General features: G+C 37.4%; 1 protein-coding gene across 8 annotated transcripts in view; it reads right to left on the bottom strand.

Moving 5' to 3' along the window:
- LOC139145032 (golgin subfamily A member 6-like protein 25) overlaps positions 1-11,685 on the bottom strand; it is a 170,981-nt gene extending 159,296 nt beyond the window's left edge. For 5 of the 8 annotated variants that reach the window (XM_070715942.1, XM_070715949.1, XM_070715940.1 and 2 more), the window contains exon 1: positions 9,108-9,138. In XM_070715942.1, the coding sequence (XP_070572043.1) occupies positions 9,108-9,123 (16 nt within the window). In that variant the 5' untranslated portion in view covers positions 9,124-9,138. Of the gene's footprint in view, positions 1-4,884; positions 5,135-9,107; positions 9,139-11,083; positions 11,180-11,670 lie in introns of those variants that run through there. The other 3 variants (XM_070715944.1, XM_070715939.1, XM_070715948.1) reach the window with 3 other exon arrangements.
- Between the last annotated feature and the right edge of the window lie 6,914 nt (positions 11,686-18,599).

Here is an 18,599-nt window from a genome sequence, read left to right as displayed (position 1 = left end):
AAGATTTTTTTCAATACGATACAGAGTTTGAATTTTTTCAACGTAATTTAGTACATTGCCAGTTTGTTGGGTAAAGTTGTCTGGAATGAAAGTTTGAGTTGACGCTGACAGAGTAGACGTCGAGCCCGGTCGGTTTGGGGTCGTTTAGTCCGGAAACCTGCAGAGTTCTGTATGATCATCGTTCGGAATTTAGGTGAATTTTTTGGTCAAAGTAATTTAGTAACAATGTACGCCAGATTCCTTGTGTTGTGTTTGTCACCGTCATACGCGTATACGGACGGTGTTCGATTAAAAACGATAAAAATATCCAGTGCTCGTAAATGCGTGCACAGTTTATTCAGTGACTGTTTACGCAGCAGTCGTCGATTCGACTAGGATTTGCCACCCACGTAACAACTGTAAAAACCGCGTCAACAGTCAATACGAAAATTTTGAGCTGAATCGAGTAAGATAATAATTGGCTTGCAGTGGGAAGGTCAGTCCATCATCCGTCAAAGTTGTTGATCCAAAAATCTCCACTGTGCACCAACTACATGAGTGGCTGTTATAGTTGTACACGTAGTTCAATGGGCTTTCCTCTGTCCCGAGCTATGTTCAAAGTGCGTCAAGCTACGAATATCGGTGAAGTACCGGGTACATTGATTTTGTTCAAAGCCACTGCCTTTTTGTTCCCCGTGTTGCTTTTTGTGTCCCTAACGTTGGCTGGCTCTATATGCATACAAACATAGCAGTTGGGATTAAGATTTCCTGGATAAATAGATACACTCATAGTTTATTCCGCCTCTGACGCAAAGATACACACTGTTTTACATGTGCCACTCCTAGGCCCTGGATCGATTGCCATACCTTTAAACGACTGATTTTTTTTCACACAAACTGCTTTGTATTACAATTTGTTAAATCACTCGACACATTCACAGTTATACAGATTTGTTTTATTTGCCGGTTTGCTGGAATAAATTTATCTTTTTCAAATAAAAATACAGTGGTTAATCAAAACAAACACAAACAACCCATGACAGGAAATCGGCCTTGATTAATAAATAATTGCTGTGAATACCATAAAATGCATGTCATGATCTCAGTGAGAGAGACTGCGGAATAGGTACTGTCGTTGGCAAGCGGCTCTGCGACTGTTGCAGCTGGTAGGCATTTGAAATGCCCGTTACGAAAAATGTGGTCTTTTGCGGCAAAGAATGTTACATCGGAGAACAGTATTGGTGGTCATTGAGTTCTGCATGCAATTAAGCTGACTGTCAAAATGTAATTTCAGCAAAAGGCATTGGCAGTATATATAGGGAATCCCCAAACTGTAACATTGCATCCTCAGAGCCATATAATTCTATGCATGACGTGTCACTGTGTGTTTTTTTTCACAAACGGATGCTCACAGTGGTAAATAGCCAAATCTAGTTTCATCATGTGGCTCCCTGGTGACTATCTACATATGTACCCGGGTAATGCTACAAACTTTACCACACATCCTACAGACTTATATATATTCATAATTGCTGTGACAAGTTTTTGATTTTGGCTTGCAAAGTTTAAACATATCACTGGCTCTTTTTTTTCATACACAAAGTTACAGAAACGGGTAAACATCTTTAGGAAATCACTTCCACATACTTTACACATGACGACATTACAGAACAGCTATTGGGAAAGGCCATGGGGTAATGGTTAACCTCTGACCTTTGTTCTGACAGCAGTGTCAGAGGTCATAATAATCACCTGCCTCATTGTTCAATTTGCGTTCAGCAGAGAGATTATCAAACAACCTACTGTACAAATACATGATGTACTTTCCAATAAATGTATGCCTATGGGCCAAAATATCAAATTGCTCTAGAACAGAGAAAACGTCCTCGGGCTTCCATTATCGGGAGTCTTACTGATTGAAAAAGAAATGATTGATCATTGAGATGCCATTATTTTTTTTTCAAAACTTATAACCTCACCTTGAGAATCACAGGGGGCTCTTTCATTCCCATATTAATCAAAAAAGCTGCTCCAATTTTCTCTAACTAGGCTCATTTGAAGAAAAACTACATTTCCAAACAAGCCATCAAGCCATCTTTCTGTAGACTATCATAGCAGTCCACAGCACCAAATCAACAGTAATCTTACTTCAAAACTTCCATCACATCCCGTCGTTATTTCATGTTTTGTTCCTGGGCAGTGAAAATCAAAGGTGAAGAAGACATGCTTGGATCATAGGCAGTGAAGTGCTTCACCCTATATAGTTCTCAAAATCCGTCAGCAGGTAAATTATATCTACTTCATCGAAGCAAAAATGAACCAGCACTTGATTGTGCAAAAAAAATCAATGAAATTTGCTGACAGATTGTGTACCAGAGGATTGGACATCCAATTCTATTGGCTTCTTCAAAATTTTGAGAGCCTATTCACACAGAACGAACAAACTTCCCTCTGAGAACTCTGTCGCCATTTCTGAAGAACTGATGACACTTCAGTGAGTTTCTAAATTCAGTCTCAACAATCACTGGAGGGAAAATTCAAGCAGCCAGAGCACTCGACAATTAAGTTACATCGTGCAACCTGCACATCAGAGGTCCAAGCCACTGTACTTGAGCCTAAGCAGACTAGGTTTTTTTTATGTCTTATAACATGTCTGTCAAAGACAGATGTAAGTCTCAAACCAAAAAAATGAAAAAAGCTTAAATATAAGGGGGGTTTCCAATATACTGAACAGTATTGAAAGTACATCCTATACAGTCCCACACGTACACACATATACCATCTATAGTGAGCCCTCATTCAACTCCTGGATTGGCCAATGCTTGAAATTATAAATTCATAAGCTGTAACTGAACTAATATGATATCATCCTGTCTATATTTGTTCCTTGTCTGTCAGATTGAAGTCAAATATTGACAGTCAATGCAAATTGAGAGTGAATCGAGACACAAGTAAACTGTACTTGTTGCTGTTTGCAAATTAGAAAGATTTGGCGGAAAAATACCAAATGGCACTGATTTCTTCTGTCTCTTTCAAGAAAGGGTATTTTTTTCTCAAAAGTTAACTGGAATATCTGCTCTTTAAACTTTGGTGAGATTTAACAAAAAAAGTAAACTGCACAATTTCTTTGATCTTTTCTGTGAAAGGATCTTACTTCTGTAAAACTAAAGTAGAATATCATGCTCATTGCATAAATTCACTGTACATGACTTGATGTTGACAACATGTCTTCCGGCTTTTTACTGCATTTTGCAGTATAGAGGCCAAACTTGACCTTGAAATTGAAAAAACCAAGACCACGCCAAAATTTGATGAGCTAAGATTTTTCATAGGAAAAAAGTATGAGAGCAATGTGATCTACTTGCTAGGAAAATTATTGCTTTAAAATTCAAAAACAGAACCCACTACATGTCAAAAAGATTATTATACACCCACATCTGTAAACCTATGGAATTTCATCGCACAGTAAACTTTTAGTATAACAGGACACAGAGTCTTATAACATTGTACAGTAAGTTTTGATGTTTTTAGATGCTGTGACTTTTGACCTCAAGTTTTATATCAACACAGTGAAAAACATGACAAGATTTAATTTTTTCCCCCAAATACTAGTATGTTCATTTAACGATTCACTGCCAAAGTAGAATTTTTGTTCTGTCTCAACTTAGTGGACACGGCAAGCGCATTTCTGGTCTGCTAGCAATCGCATGATGCAGTGTACAATAAGACATTCTCGAAACACTATAATTTTGACTTTTCTAGTATAACTGGACTGAGTTGTATAATAATAAGGTTATACATAAAATGCTGGAGTTTAGATCCTCATGATGCTTTGGTATTATCGGAGACACACAGCATCTTGGACAAATAACGGTAATTTGTGAATATCCTTATAATATTACTTTCTCACAAAATCTCAGTAGCACCTTACAGTATTATGCCAGTACGTGTTTAACTGTTGGTTTCATTGCTTTCCATATAATATAATGTGAGTAGTATTTCTGTGATTATTGTACGTGAACACAATGATCCCCATGGGAATGCCACGCATGGAACACCTTTAGGATATGCAATTTGGTTACTTGGATATATTGAAAGGGATTTTAGCTTCTATTCATAGCAAACCACTATAGCCATTACAGCCAGCTTTTGATTTTTTTTTGGAATATTTTTTTGAAATTGTGGTATGAAATCTCCACCATTGATTTACCATACATGTATACTCACTGAAACTCACGGTTGCCACACAGGACAAATGTACAATATCTGTGATTTTTTTTGGCAATTTTTTTTTTCATGAATGCTATGAGATAAAACAAAAAGCGAAACATGCAAATGTCTCATTCTTGAATAGAAAATTCAGTATTTTCCGAAAATAAATTTTAATACCGTAACAATATTCAGTAAAATATTGAATGATTTGTTCCATAAGTGGCATCTATTTCTGAAAGATCAACATCCTCGTTTTACTAGGAAATAGAATATAAATGTTTATTTTTAATCAGTGCACGCATGCATATTATTTGATGCTGGCAGACGGATTAAGTCTGAAAAGTGGAAAGTGAGAGTGCTTAGGTTGACCCCACGCAGATTTGTTTGAATGAATCCAGGGTCATAGGACTGACGTGCCCCCATCAGTAACAGCCGTTGGACCACTGACTGTCGGCAGCACTTTCACTGTGTAAGGTCTATATGAACACTTACACGGCTTCAGGTTTCGGCAGGTATTTTGTCCAAAAATTTGAAGTACTTGCAGACTATAATATCTAAAAGCAACAACGCATGGCGAGAAGTCCTAATCTGACATTGAGTGTACTACATCAAATTACAACAAACTGACAATCCCCATCTTCATTTAAAACCACTTATGCTACAATTCATGTTTTCAAAAAAAGTGAAAGTTACCTCAGCGCAGACATATCAATGCATCATCACACACCACTGTTAACACCACAGGTCAGAATTTTCACATCGGCTCATTTAGGACGTCTGATATCTTGCTGTGAAGTGGAAGGCCACTCACTTATTATCATTCCAATACAGCTTAACACCTCAATTCAGTGGTTTACAAACAGCACTTGTTCATCGTCCCACTTGCTCTTCATTGAGATCACCTACAGCTGTTCCCTCCATTCAGGATTTTGAAAAAATCTTCATGAATATTCATGACCATTGGTTCTAAACATGTCTCTGCCTCAGGGAGAGGATAGGTGGGGCAGATGGAAGGGGGGAGATTATTGAGTTGTACAGGAAATGGTCACTTGGGGTTTTACAAATTGTCTAAGTATTATTAAAAGAAAAGCAAATACACTTAATGTCAGAAATTCTGAATGGAAATTTCTATATCGCTCTGTCTTTTCACACTGATAAAAATATTCCAAAGGAGTAATCATTTCAGAATATCTTTTCATTGTTATGCAATTGTAAAACATAAAGCTATCACTTTCCTTGACATTTTGTATAGAACTTGAAGGTGAACCTCTCTGATGACAACCTGGTTTCCAGTTTAAGTACCTACACTTTCCCTGTGGCTTTTTAGTCAATTGAACAACAAACTCCGTCACCCACATTATTATACTGACCCACCCTGAACACACAGTGGAATGTGCTATCCCAGATTGCAGGCCCCTTGCCAACCAATTAATTCAAGAGCACTGATTTGCCCTCCACTATTGAAACCCTGTAATTGGATTTGTTTGTTTTCAAAGCCACACTTTGACACCTTGGGTGGCTAAGGCTAATCATGTTAATTACGGCTGTTATTTAATGAGGGCAGTAATCTACCCACAGAGCAGATTTTGTCAAGCCATATAAGGTCAGTATACCCAAGGGACATACAGTGTAGAAATACCCAGTTCCCTGGTGTACTTATAAAGTGAATTTTAACAAATGGCATTTGATTCAATGGCATGACTTGTTGCTGCTGATGGTGCCTACAAAATTAAACTGAAACCCTTAAAATAATAAACTTGTGGTCTTGCGTAGCATGCATTTAATGTATAACTTGGCAGGTCTGCAACTTACATGTAATGGCTATTGGTAACATTCAAATTTGTAGCGTACTGCGCCGACCCACTGCCTGCTATCAATGATTTCTGATACAGGAAAGGACATTGTGTGAGTGGTTTTCGTAGCCATAATTCTTTCCTATTTCAATGGCTGTTGACAATTACAGCCCATTAACTGTAATTAAGGTGGTGACTTACAGTAAAAGGGTGAGTTTCCAACTGAACTATACCGCTTTTAGTAGTGGGGACAAAAATCAGGAGAAAAGCAAAATAATTCAAATGTTTAGTCCTACATAAAATTACATAAAAGCCTCAGTACAGCCTGTATTTACAATTTATTCTCTTGGAAGGTTTCAATTATAAAACTTTTCCTTCAATGTAAACGAAGAAAGAAAAATGCTCACAAAGACCAAACTACTCTATACAGTCATTATTAATGTTTGTTTTCTTCTGAAAAGTTTAAAGCTGTAAAAATAACATTGAAAGATGCATGTAGGATGTTTAAAAACCAGTTAGTGCAAACTTACAAGCAATAGCCAGGAGACAGTTAGTGGAAGGAATTCGGATAAGAGTCTAGACGTGTTCTTGAAGCTCCAATAAGTGTAATATTGATTGTAATTAAGGATTACTTGGTGGAGTTTAAAAAGTCAAAACTCTCAGAGAAAAGAAAAGCCTTGGAGATGCTCTTTATCACGCATGACTGGATCTTCAAGCATAGTCAGAAATTATTCATCTTAATTTGGTGGCTGACAAAGCAGAATAAGTTGTCACGACAACTGCCTGTCTGCTGCTCCAACACTTCTCTTTTAGCTTAACATGTTAACCTTACACCCACTCGCCACTCCCTTCATTCACTGGGTACAGGGCTAGCCGTGCATTTAGAAACAATGGGATTACACCATTGTGAGTTGGGTAAAAGACTGGCTAATCACCATGTTTACAGCCCATTTGGGTCACATTTGGATAGTTATGAACAAAAAGGACGAATCTTAGGAAAGAAACACTGAGGATATTTCTTCTGGGGATCCAATAAAGCTGCAGCTTACACATGAGGAGAATTTCTTTTCCTGAAGGAATATTTAGAAACATCAGTGTACTGTGAGTTGAGAAGCAGTCTTCAATGATGATCACTGGCAGCTTTAATTTGAAAATAATTTCCATAACTTTTGTTCTCCCTGTATATTGATCTTTTCCCACATATGTATGTAATATAAAATCGGATTGAGAATACATTTGCTGGGTGTAATTTCTAAATATCAAGGTGAATATTAACCCTTTCACCACGATGACTTGGCCCAAGATTATCGATCGAGATTGTGAAATTGTTTACTGGGAATCATGTTGGAGGTGAACAGGTGAGAATTTCATGACACTCTTTAGATCTTAGACTGTTGAAGACTTTAAATTTTTTACCTACTGGTGATAAAATTAGAAGAGTTTAGTTAAATTATTGACATCATTTCTGATCTATCTTCATTTATGTATGTCATACATAAAATAGAAGTATAACTACAATACAGACTTACTATGAATAGAAACATGATATTCTTGCTGACAGAATCACAAAATACAGGTGAATGTTACGGCTGCAGCTGTAGCAAAGAGTTGCTAGTCAAGCTCACATAAAACTTTGCCTGCTATTTTTTTGATTTTTATCCATCTATTATATTTCACTCTTTATATGCTCTGACATAAACTCCCTCTCAAGGAATCATCAACGATTGCGTAAAGCCCACAATCACCACACATGCCACAAAGGCAACATGTTGTGACTTGCATCAGTTTTAAGAGATAAAAATGTGACAGAAACTGAATATTGATTGGCTGTCTGTATTCAGTCGAAAGTGACACTGAAAGTAATCACATTTGTGATCACTCCCTATAATGGGATTTTGTTTGTGATGGGTTTCAATTACCAAACAAGATGCATGTTAATCATTTTTTGTCTGTTGTGTTTATTAATATTAGGAGTACATATTAATAAGGCTGAGGGTTTAAACTATTTTACATTCTGTATGCCATTTGCCCACATGACCAGCATATTTACTTACCTTCTCTCTAAGTTTCAATGAGTTTTAACGACAGAGAAATGTTAATGTGCTTGTGAAAGCCCCTTTCAGATTTTGGCCCTCCCTTTGAAGACCATAGAGGGCGCCAATCATTCACAAGAACAGCAATCAAGAAATTAACTTGATGACAAAAGAAACTGATTTCCTTCATTGCTTGAGCACATCTAGATTTGAATAAAAATTTGAATTAAAGACCACATCACTGTAGTACATCTATATTTGCTTAATGTTCAAGTAAATTAACATGAACAAACACGATTCACGGATGAACAAAAATGTTCTAAAATGTTACAAAAGTTCAGTCTCCAGAACAACAATAACGCCACATACTTTTCAAAATAAGACTTTTTGATGCAATTACCGCCAAGGTGGAATAAAAAACTGCTTCCCTTTCTAACAAAAACGAAGCAGAAGTCACTAGAACTTGATGAGTAGAATGGGTTCATGACGGGTCCTGGTTTTGGTACCATCCATATTCAACACTGTCTTCATATCTTTGGCAATAACTTTGCTATCCTGAGAGAAATCACTGTCACAGTCACGGTCACAAAAATTAATGTGTTGCTGGCATTGCCGAAATGATATTACTATATCTGTCAGTATACATGATAGTCTTACACATAGTGGATATATGTGCTATTAAACATTCCATCCAGTGTGCTCGATTATCCAGTCTGTGCTCTTAAATTCAAGTGCAAGTTAAACCGTCTGGTGGTATGTGTACTTTTTGCAAAGTAAGTTCTCCCGAGACATGACAAAAGTATATCAATTTGTAACGATAAGAATTCACATATGCAATTCAGAACATGAAATTTATCTGCGGTAAGTTACTCCGACTAAGGATACCATTTCATGTTAGGTTGGTATGTCGGCAATCTTGAGCAGCGATGTACAGCCTTAATAAAATTTCTCATAAAAATTTCACCAGGTGATGAATGTAGACAACTTAAGAGCCCCTGAAATCCGGGGTTGGTTTGACCACACTGAGAACATGTGATAACTATGTGGAGTACTACTGTCTCCATGGGTCTGAACACCTACCGGCACGTACCGATTTCTTTCGCCATCTCTCTTGTCGCAGATCCAGCGGCATAGTAGTAGGCAGCATTTGCAGCAAATGCCAGTACCACCCCAAAGACCTTACTGACTTTTTTGTGAATGAAACTCATTAAAAAAAAAAAAGAGTCAACCTCGACAGAGAATGGAGATCTTTTCAAACCCCGGAACACAACCTCAACTTCACCATCACCGGAAGTCACAGCATTCAAAACTCTCGTTGTCAATTGCATAAAAAAAGTTACTATCTGGCAGCTCTGAAGACGGTGTTAAAGAAATCAATTGTTTATTGCTCTGCCCGTAAATTAATATTGACATTATTAATTAAGTACAACTGGTCATCAAACAACATGCATTGAAAACTTTGACTCAGCAAGGCCAAATCTGCAATCGATAGGAACTAACAAACTTCATGGAATAAAAACAGCATGAATGCACCACTACATTTTTATGATTTTCTTGCGATCAATTACTTGTCCTTCAATTTGATCTGGAAAATTATACTGGAGAAAAGCTCATAACTCTGACATGTTTTAAATATTTTCTCCACAATAAAAGTGGTATGCCATTATTTTGGTTCTGAGATAAAAGCCTTGGAAAGTAAGCTGTAACTTTTGACAAGTTTTTCACTGTTTTCATTCCAATCATAAAAATTCTGTACCCTGAGTTGTTTTGAAAAATAAAGTATTCAAATGTAGCTGTGTCATCCACTATGTATTGTTAACACATAAATTCTAGTCCCTACCAAAAATCAATTGTCAACAATTAACACTGTTGGTTAAGATCAATGATGGAAAAGTTGCTAGCAATTTATTGCAGTCTAATCTGTGTGTATGTTCAAAGCACAAGGGAGCTAGAAGTCTTTACAGTATAAAGGACAGTAAAGGCCAAATGTTACTGGAGTTCCCAAGGCATGAAGCAGGAATTCCTTCTAGAATACCTTAACAACTATATTGGAGGACAACAGAAATGATAAGGAGGTTTCCATACAATTCAACCATCTTCACAAACAAACATTAACAAAACACATGTTAAAAGTACACAGTCATCTGTAATCTAAATACGCCCATATATGGTCAAAGAGCGTTCCTTGGTATTCAAAATGCCCATATGAGGGCAGTGTTTTTAAAAAGCGGCCACCCGCTTAAACGGAAAATTACAGGACCGTAGGTGCACAATAGGGGGATTACTGATGACACAGCAATTTGCATACACTGGTCGGGAGTTTTTTCTCATAGCATCGCTTTAACCATATCATAAATTTGAATAATCATAATGGGCACTTTCTTAACATATGCAAAACAGGGGTCAAATGCTCGTACAGGGAACACATTTTGAGACATATGTGTTCTCTGACAAAAACAGAACATTTTTTCAGTTTATATTTGACTCGAGTGTAGTCGCTATATTATAGTATATATTCACAGACATCATATGCAAGATTCAATGACAATGAACGCCTGAAACATGGTACAATTACGGCATTCTGGGACCAAAGACGGCACGTCTGATCAGTAACGTAGCCTTTTTACAATTGCATGGATTTATGATAATCCGGCTTTTATACGGGAAGTTCCTGTTTAATGTGATTGGTTAGATTTTCTCTTTCCATGGTAACTGTGGCAAAATTGGAACAGGTGACAGTATACCTTTAAATATTATCAGACAATAATTAAATAAGTTTCAGTTCTCTCACGATCAAAATGAAAAAATCCACTGTCATAACTTGAACTCCATGTGGCCTCTGACCTTTCAAAGTTCAAAATGGCAGGCTCGTATAACATCATGATGCTTGTACCGTTCATGCTTTTACTCCAACCAAAATGTTACCTCTGTGTTGTTGCAACACAATGTTGTCTGAGTGAAAGTGGTAACTAAATGTGCCTCAGACTCAGGGGCAAAGTCTTTACACTAACATCATCTGTAGACCCTACAAATGACCAGCTTAGAGATAATGAATAATTTTCTCACCTCTAATTCTGTAATTCTCAAGAATCACTGCTCTTAGAGCTTCCATTATCTTGTGTATTTCATGTTCAGGTCAACAGCAACATCCTCCACATAACACTGAAATTAATCAATAGAAATGTATTTTCATTGCTGAACAGTTGAACTAAATTTAGATACTTGTACAGTATATTCACTGAGAAAATATAGAGAATCACAGTGATGTTTGTGACTCAAATTTTGGCTAAAAACACACTTGGAAAAAATTTTACTTCCAGCAAATTCTATATTCCAATGACGGATTTAGGTTAAAGGAAATTTCTGGTCACTACTGCAGCCTAAGAGCTCAACTAACACCAAGGGATACACAATGGGTAAGTGAACACATCAACGAATAGTGTATGTGAACAATAGCAGACGGACGGACAATTGTAGCCCGGCTTGTAATAATAATTCCCTCAGTGAGGACTAGAAGTGTTTGACAATTAATGGTAAATACCCTGTTCAAATACATGAATCAGCAACTGTTGAAACTGTACTCAAAGTAGTGTAAATAACTTGCTGCAGCAATTAAATGGGTCTATCTATTTTTACCAAAAATACTACCATACCTGGCATATCACAGGTGATTATCTCCCTGAAATAAGTGTCGTCAAAGCACTGTGGAAAAAAAATGACATGTAATAATTTATGAAAATGCAGCAACTGTCTGAAAAATGCACAAAAGACTGTATTTTCATTTTTTTTTTCTTAATTCACGATTTTCCCCATTGTTGTCACCACAGAAATGTGGTGCCATATGACACATGGAGCATAAACAGATTATGTCAACTCTGGCTGATACACAAGCATAGCAGTGTACACTCCGCGACAATAGACTACACAGAGGTGCCTTCCTATTAAAGCCCACAGTGATGTTTTCACAACCAAGCTAGGGACACACACACAAAAGTAACCATAACACTTACACACTCCTTCATATTGGACATTTTAGATCCATACAAATATGGAAATACTTATATCCAAATTTGGTTCAATAACTTTCCAGAACTGGTCACTATGGCAACCACTTGAACGTGCCACACTTGAAAGCTTGAAAAGATCTCAAAATTCCCTTTTATGTTTTTGTTTGCTTTTTAAGGAGATGAGGTTTAGGTAGAAGGAGAGTATCTTGGCAGTATGCGATATGCGATAATTTTCAGGCATTGTGCCTGTAACCGTATCATCTCATTTGGACCATTGTCTCTTTTTGATTATTATGTTTTCTTTAATTGCGTTCAATTTGTAAATTTGTGTATGAATTTGTTTGGCTAGGTGCATGAACTAGAAAGCTTGAAAAACAGGGTCCAAGAGGCATAAATAAGTTCTACACTTGATAAAGAGTGCAGCTTTTACTGTACGCTGCCGCAGAGTGTACATGTAAAGTGAGGAGCGATAAGTTAGCATAGGCGTTGCAGTGTCAATGTGTTGAAAAACAGCACACGTATGGTTTTACATAACATGATGGCTGGTACGCTCCACAAAATAGATGTAAACAAACAAAGCAGAGATCGAAAACTTGCTATGGATGAATCCACAGACAGGACAAATACTGAATTAGTGTGAAGTCAGCGCAACTCTGTATACCCAATAATTATACTAATTAATTACTATAACATTAGCGGTGTGATTTTTACATAACAGTGCAGAACTTCATTGTCAAACGTCATCAAAATGCATTGCTTCCAGATATTTCGTTATGGTCTTAATATTTTTATTTATCACGACGGAAATATTACCACCCAGATAACCTCCAACAGAAATGTGCTGCAGCTGATTCACTTTGGAGTTCGGTGTATTTCAGATTTTTCCTCCTACAAATTACAATTCGTTTATGCGGGGTGTGTGAAATTTTCGCCAGAGAAAAGTTTTATCTTTTAGTAAAGCTTATTTACTGTCATACACAACAACCGAATTCTATTTCAAACACTTATGATGTGGGAGTCGTAACGCATGTTGTAAATATGCTCAGTTAAATTTTAATCGGATGTCGCATGTAACTCTGGTCGACCACAAGCCACAGCCGAAAGACTAGACAGCTAACCACTGCGCGGTTCAGTGTCGCGTGTATTGCAAATTTAGAAATGTCAGTCTCATAACCATGGTACTATGCCCGTAAGCAATAAGAGTATTATCCATCATAGACGAGCGACAGCTGCAAACAAATGTACAGCTATCTTCTCTGTCGCTACCGATTCGCGAAATTGGTTGATTTGATAGTTTGAATGTGGCGCCGACGACGACTGTACCGTTATCACGAATACCATGGATTCAGTCAAAATTTCATCTTCACAGTTGTAGTTTACAGTGAATCTCCCTACCTGTCTCTGAAATATCAAGTCGATGTTTCCGTGTCGCAGAATGAATCGACAGAATAATTGAAGGTCAATGATTTACTTCAGAAATCCCGCTCCTGACTCTGATGGGTTGCTCGTCGACTCGTGGGGAGGAGAGAAAGTGTTCCGTCACGACCTTTGACCTCGTTGAACGGCTAGAAATTGACACAATTTTACGCTATTCACTGATTGTTTACCAGGGGATATGAATAGATTTTCTACATCGTGTTTTCCATGTGTTCTCACGTCAAATATGTAAATCGAGTAATCCTGCACAAAGTGAAATCAAAACGGCGCGAATCGAATGATCCGTGTAATCAAGATGCATTCAGCCATGATTATCAAAGATATACAAACAAAGGAAAAAGGAAAGTTTGAGAGCAGTACGACTGGAGGCGGCGTTGTCATGTCCAACTTCACGCCAAACGCTGACGCTGCGCGTTGTGTAGTATACGTACGGTATAAATCCTATGTTGCCATTGAAAAGCTCTTCGTCTCTATGAGTGATACGCTGTGTTTTACTTATGAAATTCAAAAGAATGTTCACAGATAAGTCCGCATGATATCATATTTTCATTCCTAGGTAGCAAACCACATCTATCCTGTACAGTCCTGCATCAAATATTTTTTTCCGTATGCTAGAATCAATACAAATTTTTCTCTCGGTATTAATAGGGGAGGGTCACTTTTGACAGAAGATGATTTTAAACGGCCAAACCTTTGATTGTCCATTTGATATTTCCTGAATAGTAAATTGCCAACAAAATACATCATTTCTTTTAAATACATACACATTATCAACAAGCTTCACAAGCAGAGAAGATGCAGTGGTATCCTACACCTTGAACAGTTCAAACTGATGAAAGACAAGAGACAAAAACATATGGACAGATGGCAAAGTGTATATCAATTATCAAATATCTATAAATGTACAGATATTGTTAGCTTTTATGATTTATATTGGCAAAAAATTGATCATAGTTCTCTCATAGACTACCATGAATAGCAAATCAACATTTTGGTGAAATTCCAAAATCCAATTTATGCACAGTGTCCATTTGAATCTGTGACAAATTGCGTCCACCCCTTCAGATGTCGTGATTCTTGATATATCATATTCTAAAACACTTGTTTTGACATTTTCGATTTGAAATTTCGATGATCTAAGTAGTGACAATGCCCCGGTCCTCAAACGTTCACAGTGAATAAAACAGAAGGCAGGTGCAAGACATCCTTATTTTTATATGTATCAACACAACGGCACCTGACTTTAAATCAAATAAGTCAAAACGTCGTTTTAGCGTGACCAATCGCGTCCAGGTGATGTGTCATCTTTCAGCTATTCTGGGCTATCATCGGGTAACTATATCATTGGGCACATTGCTTTTATTCCTTCTGGCCTATACAAATTTAATATTCAATTAAAGGTCGACCAGAGTTTGACCCAAAGCGCCCTCTATCGTTAGTTTGATGGAAACGAGGCAGAATGCATGACCATCAAGTTGCTGAAAAGGCTCTGCTACAGCATCCACTTGTCATACACAAGGGCGTTACATTAATCTTTCATTTTTTCAAATTTTACTCCTATAATCGGGTCACTGATGTTATATGTAAGCAAATTATTTAATGAATGTCACATTATGACCATCTAGATTTAAAAAAACTAAAATTTTCGCTAGTTATAAAATGTACCAGACAAGCTCGAGCACGGTAAAGAGATCACCGAGCACGTGCGGCCGGTCGCTGCTGTTTACCAGCTTTCATTAGCCGCACCCGCGTACTCGTGTGCGGGATAAAGGGTAGCTGTACGTATCCACGGAGTTTTTGTGCCGTCGGTGTTTAGTTTCCACAGTTTTTATATGCTTGCTAGCGACTAGAATGCGAAAACAGCGAAAGAAAACACTCACAGCACTGCTAAACCCGCGTTCCAAAAAAAGTGGTGAGGGGGGCTGGAGGAATTCAGGGGGGGGGGATTCGAAATTTTTTGGGGTAGTCGAGGGGGCGGACTTGAAAGTTTTGCTCTGCCTATAAGGGGGGGACCTAAAAATATTTTGACTCCCAACATTCTGATGTTGTCCAATGGTTCTAATGTGAGTAATAATTAAACAAAATCTAGAACCATTTTGTCATATTTTATGTCTTTAATCTCGAAAAAGTCTAAAAATGTATGAATGCCATTAAATTTTCGTAGAACAAGTTGGCCTTGTAATGGGGCAGGAGCTACAACTGATGATAATTTTTCAATATTCTATGCAATGTATCAAACACAGTTTCTTGGTGTCTCTCTACAGCATGCTGCTGAAAAAGACAATGTTCAGTTTGTCAACAAAGCCGTTTGTCTAAATATTGGTGATAATTGAATGATGCAAATGCATGGTACACGTAGGCTGTGTTGGCAAGATGAATACTGGATAGCTGGGCAAGAACACAATTGTATAAACTGAACAAAAATATTGTCAAAATAAAAAGTTAATACAACTACTGCCCTGCTACTACATACTGGCAGTGACAGTGATACATGTAGCTCTGACTCTGATGTAGTTTAAGAAGAGTTTCGGTCATAGGACACTCAATCGACAGTGAAACATACATCTACTTGTACACAGGATCCAGCCAGAGAGCAACACATAGAAGACTAGGGAACTAACAGTTACCATGGATTTTTGAATTCTGGCATATGAGAACAATCAAATATTAGAGAAAAAAGATGGGGTCACCATACTTGATCTTATACAAATGTACGATGAAAAGTCCGTTTTTCTAAAATCACTTAAAATCAATATATAAAACCATTCATTTCAAGTTCATGCAGTGAATGAAATTTTCACATCTCATTGTACCAATAACACAAAAGTACAACTTTGAACAGTAAAGACTCTAATTTAAATGGAAAAATGTGTGAGTATAAATGGAATCTTTTATTTGTTATCAATTTGCCATTATTACACCCAAATTTCTGAGATTAAAATATTAATATCATGGAATATTTTAACCTTCCAATATTGTCATTTTGTAAAACATTTTATAAGTGGCATCTAAGTTGTATATGTCTTGTACTTTTGGAAAAAAAAATTCGGTAGGTCACTGTGCTCATTTTTTCACAATTTGGTTAAACGTAGCTAAGAATACACATTTTCATACTCTCTCATGATTTTGTGTGCTTTTCAGCTGGTGCCATTGAATTGGCCAGAGTTGGGTAAACTCAAGTCGGCTTAGACTGAGAAATCCAAAAAGTTCACTGATGCATTTAAAAATGAATCAATTTAAGAACTTGCCCTAGGTATATGGCTCTACAACCTGCTGATAAGAGGTAGTGTTGAACATTTGCGTGCAGAACCACACATTACGTACATGTTTTTTAAACTCTGCGTGCATTCCTAATAAATAAGCGGCTATATGGTAATTTGGGGGGGGGGACTTGAAAATTTTTGAGGGTATTGAGGGGGGGACTTGAAAATTTTTGAGGGTATTGAGGGGGGATCTGAAAAAAAAAAAAGATTTCAATCGCGATTCCTCCAGCCCCCCCCCCTCACCATTTTTTTTGAACGCGGCCTAAAAACACACTGTAAACAAATGTCAGTAACGTACCATGGGTGTCTACTGAGAAGTGTACGGTCGCATATACAACGTAGCTCTGCAATGCCTGCATTGCAGGGCTGTGTGGGTGGTGTTACCAGCGTTATACGGCCCTCCCACCACAACCCGGCTGAAATCGCTGGTAGCACCTCGGAAATACGGCCCGCAGTTTATCCGCCGCAACAGCCGATTTTGAATCCAAAACTTGCATTGATCTACTTTTTCGAGCACAACCACCTCGCCAAGGTACACGATGTGCTTAGCTGCGCTTGTAAATTTACGCAGAGCCCAATTCTCTCTATATATGCGAGGGAAGCGTTCATAACCGCCGCCATCGTTACAATATCTGATTCAACCCAAGAGCACTCGGGCGAAAACTAGCCATGCAAACAGAAGAGCATCGCGATATCGAACTTCGAAAGTTAACGTTCATCGAGGAGTGCAACAAGAGAAAATTATGAAATATGTAACAATTCTGATATATATCGCAAAATATTTACTGCAATGTGACAAATCTATCATAACGTCCGTTTTTCGAAGTTGGGGTCGAACTGAGGAAGTCGTGCTTGCTCAGATCTGTAAAGTGATGAAATCTTCGATATGAGCTTATATTGGATATTTACCCGCGGTAATGAAAATCCAGTATCGTCTATGGCTGTAATGAATGTATTTCGTGGAGACCAGCCAAAACTCCCGATGATGTCCGATCGGTCCTCTGTCCAAGCCCTTATTGTCAAGTAAAAATTTATTAAGCCTACATGTAAAGAATGTATTTCGTGCAAGGCACTCCCGATCTGATCGGCCCTTTCGACGAAGTCCCGCCAGTAATGTTTATAAAAGTTTCGTGTGGACATTTAATGAAAAAAAATGCTTTAAATGTGGAAATGTACTTCTTGCATGAATAAATTTAATAATGTAAAACATGCAGGATTCTTGACTTCCGGCCATGGATGCTAATTTTGAACTAAGAGTCGGACAGAGGTAGTCGGGTGGTCAGATCTGTTAGGGAGCATTCGTTTTTTACAGGGAGGAGGTCGGTGGAAATCAAGGGGGTTGACTTTTACGAAACCGTTTTTTTAGGGGGATCAAATTTTGCAATCAATGATTGGAAGGGGTCAAATTTTACAAAGGTCTGTATGGAGTGATGGAAAAATTTGACTTTGGAATTTCACAGAAATGTTGTTTGGTTTCTCCATACATAATCTATGAGTAGTCTCTGAGAAGCTATGAATAATTTCTTTTAAAAACAAAACTAGCTAAATCTGTGTTTTTGTAGACTCTTGATTATTGACATTAACGTTCTTGATTAGACTAGGGCGATTACAAGTTCATGTGTGTGCAAGAAATTTGATTTTGGAATTTCACCAAAAATGTTGACTCTCTTTACATTGTGGTATGTGAGGAAACTTTGAATAAATTTTTTACAATACAAAACTAGCTATTAAAATCAATGCTTTAAAAAAGTTTGACAATTGATATAAATGTACGTGACGAGAATATTATATTCGAAAGAGCAGATCTGAAAAACCAATATGACATTGGAATTTCACCCAGTGATTATTTGTAAAGTTCAAAAAGGATTCTTTGAA

The sequence above is a fragment of the Ptychodera flava genome, chromosome 12 (genome assembly GCF_041260155.1).
Source record: "Ptychodera flava strain L36383 chromosome 12, AS_Pfla_20210202, whole genome shotgun sequence".
Lineage (NCBI taxonomy): Eukaryota > Metazoa > Hemichordata > Enteropneusta > Ptychoderidae > Ptychodera > Ptychodera flava.
This window is presented reverse-complemented; position numbering and strand designations above follow the sequence as displayed.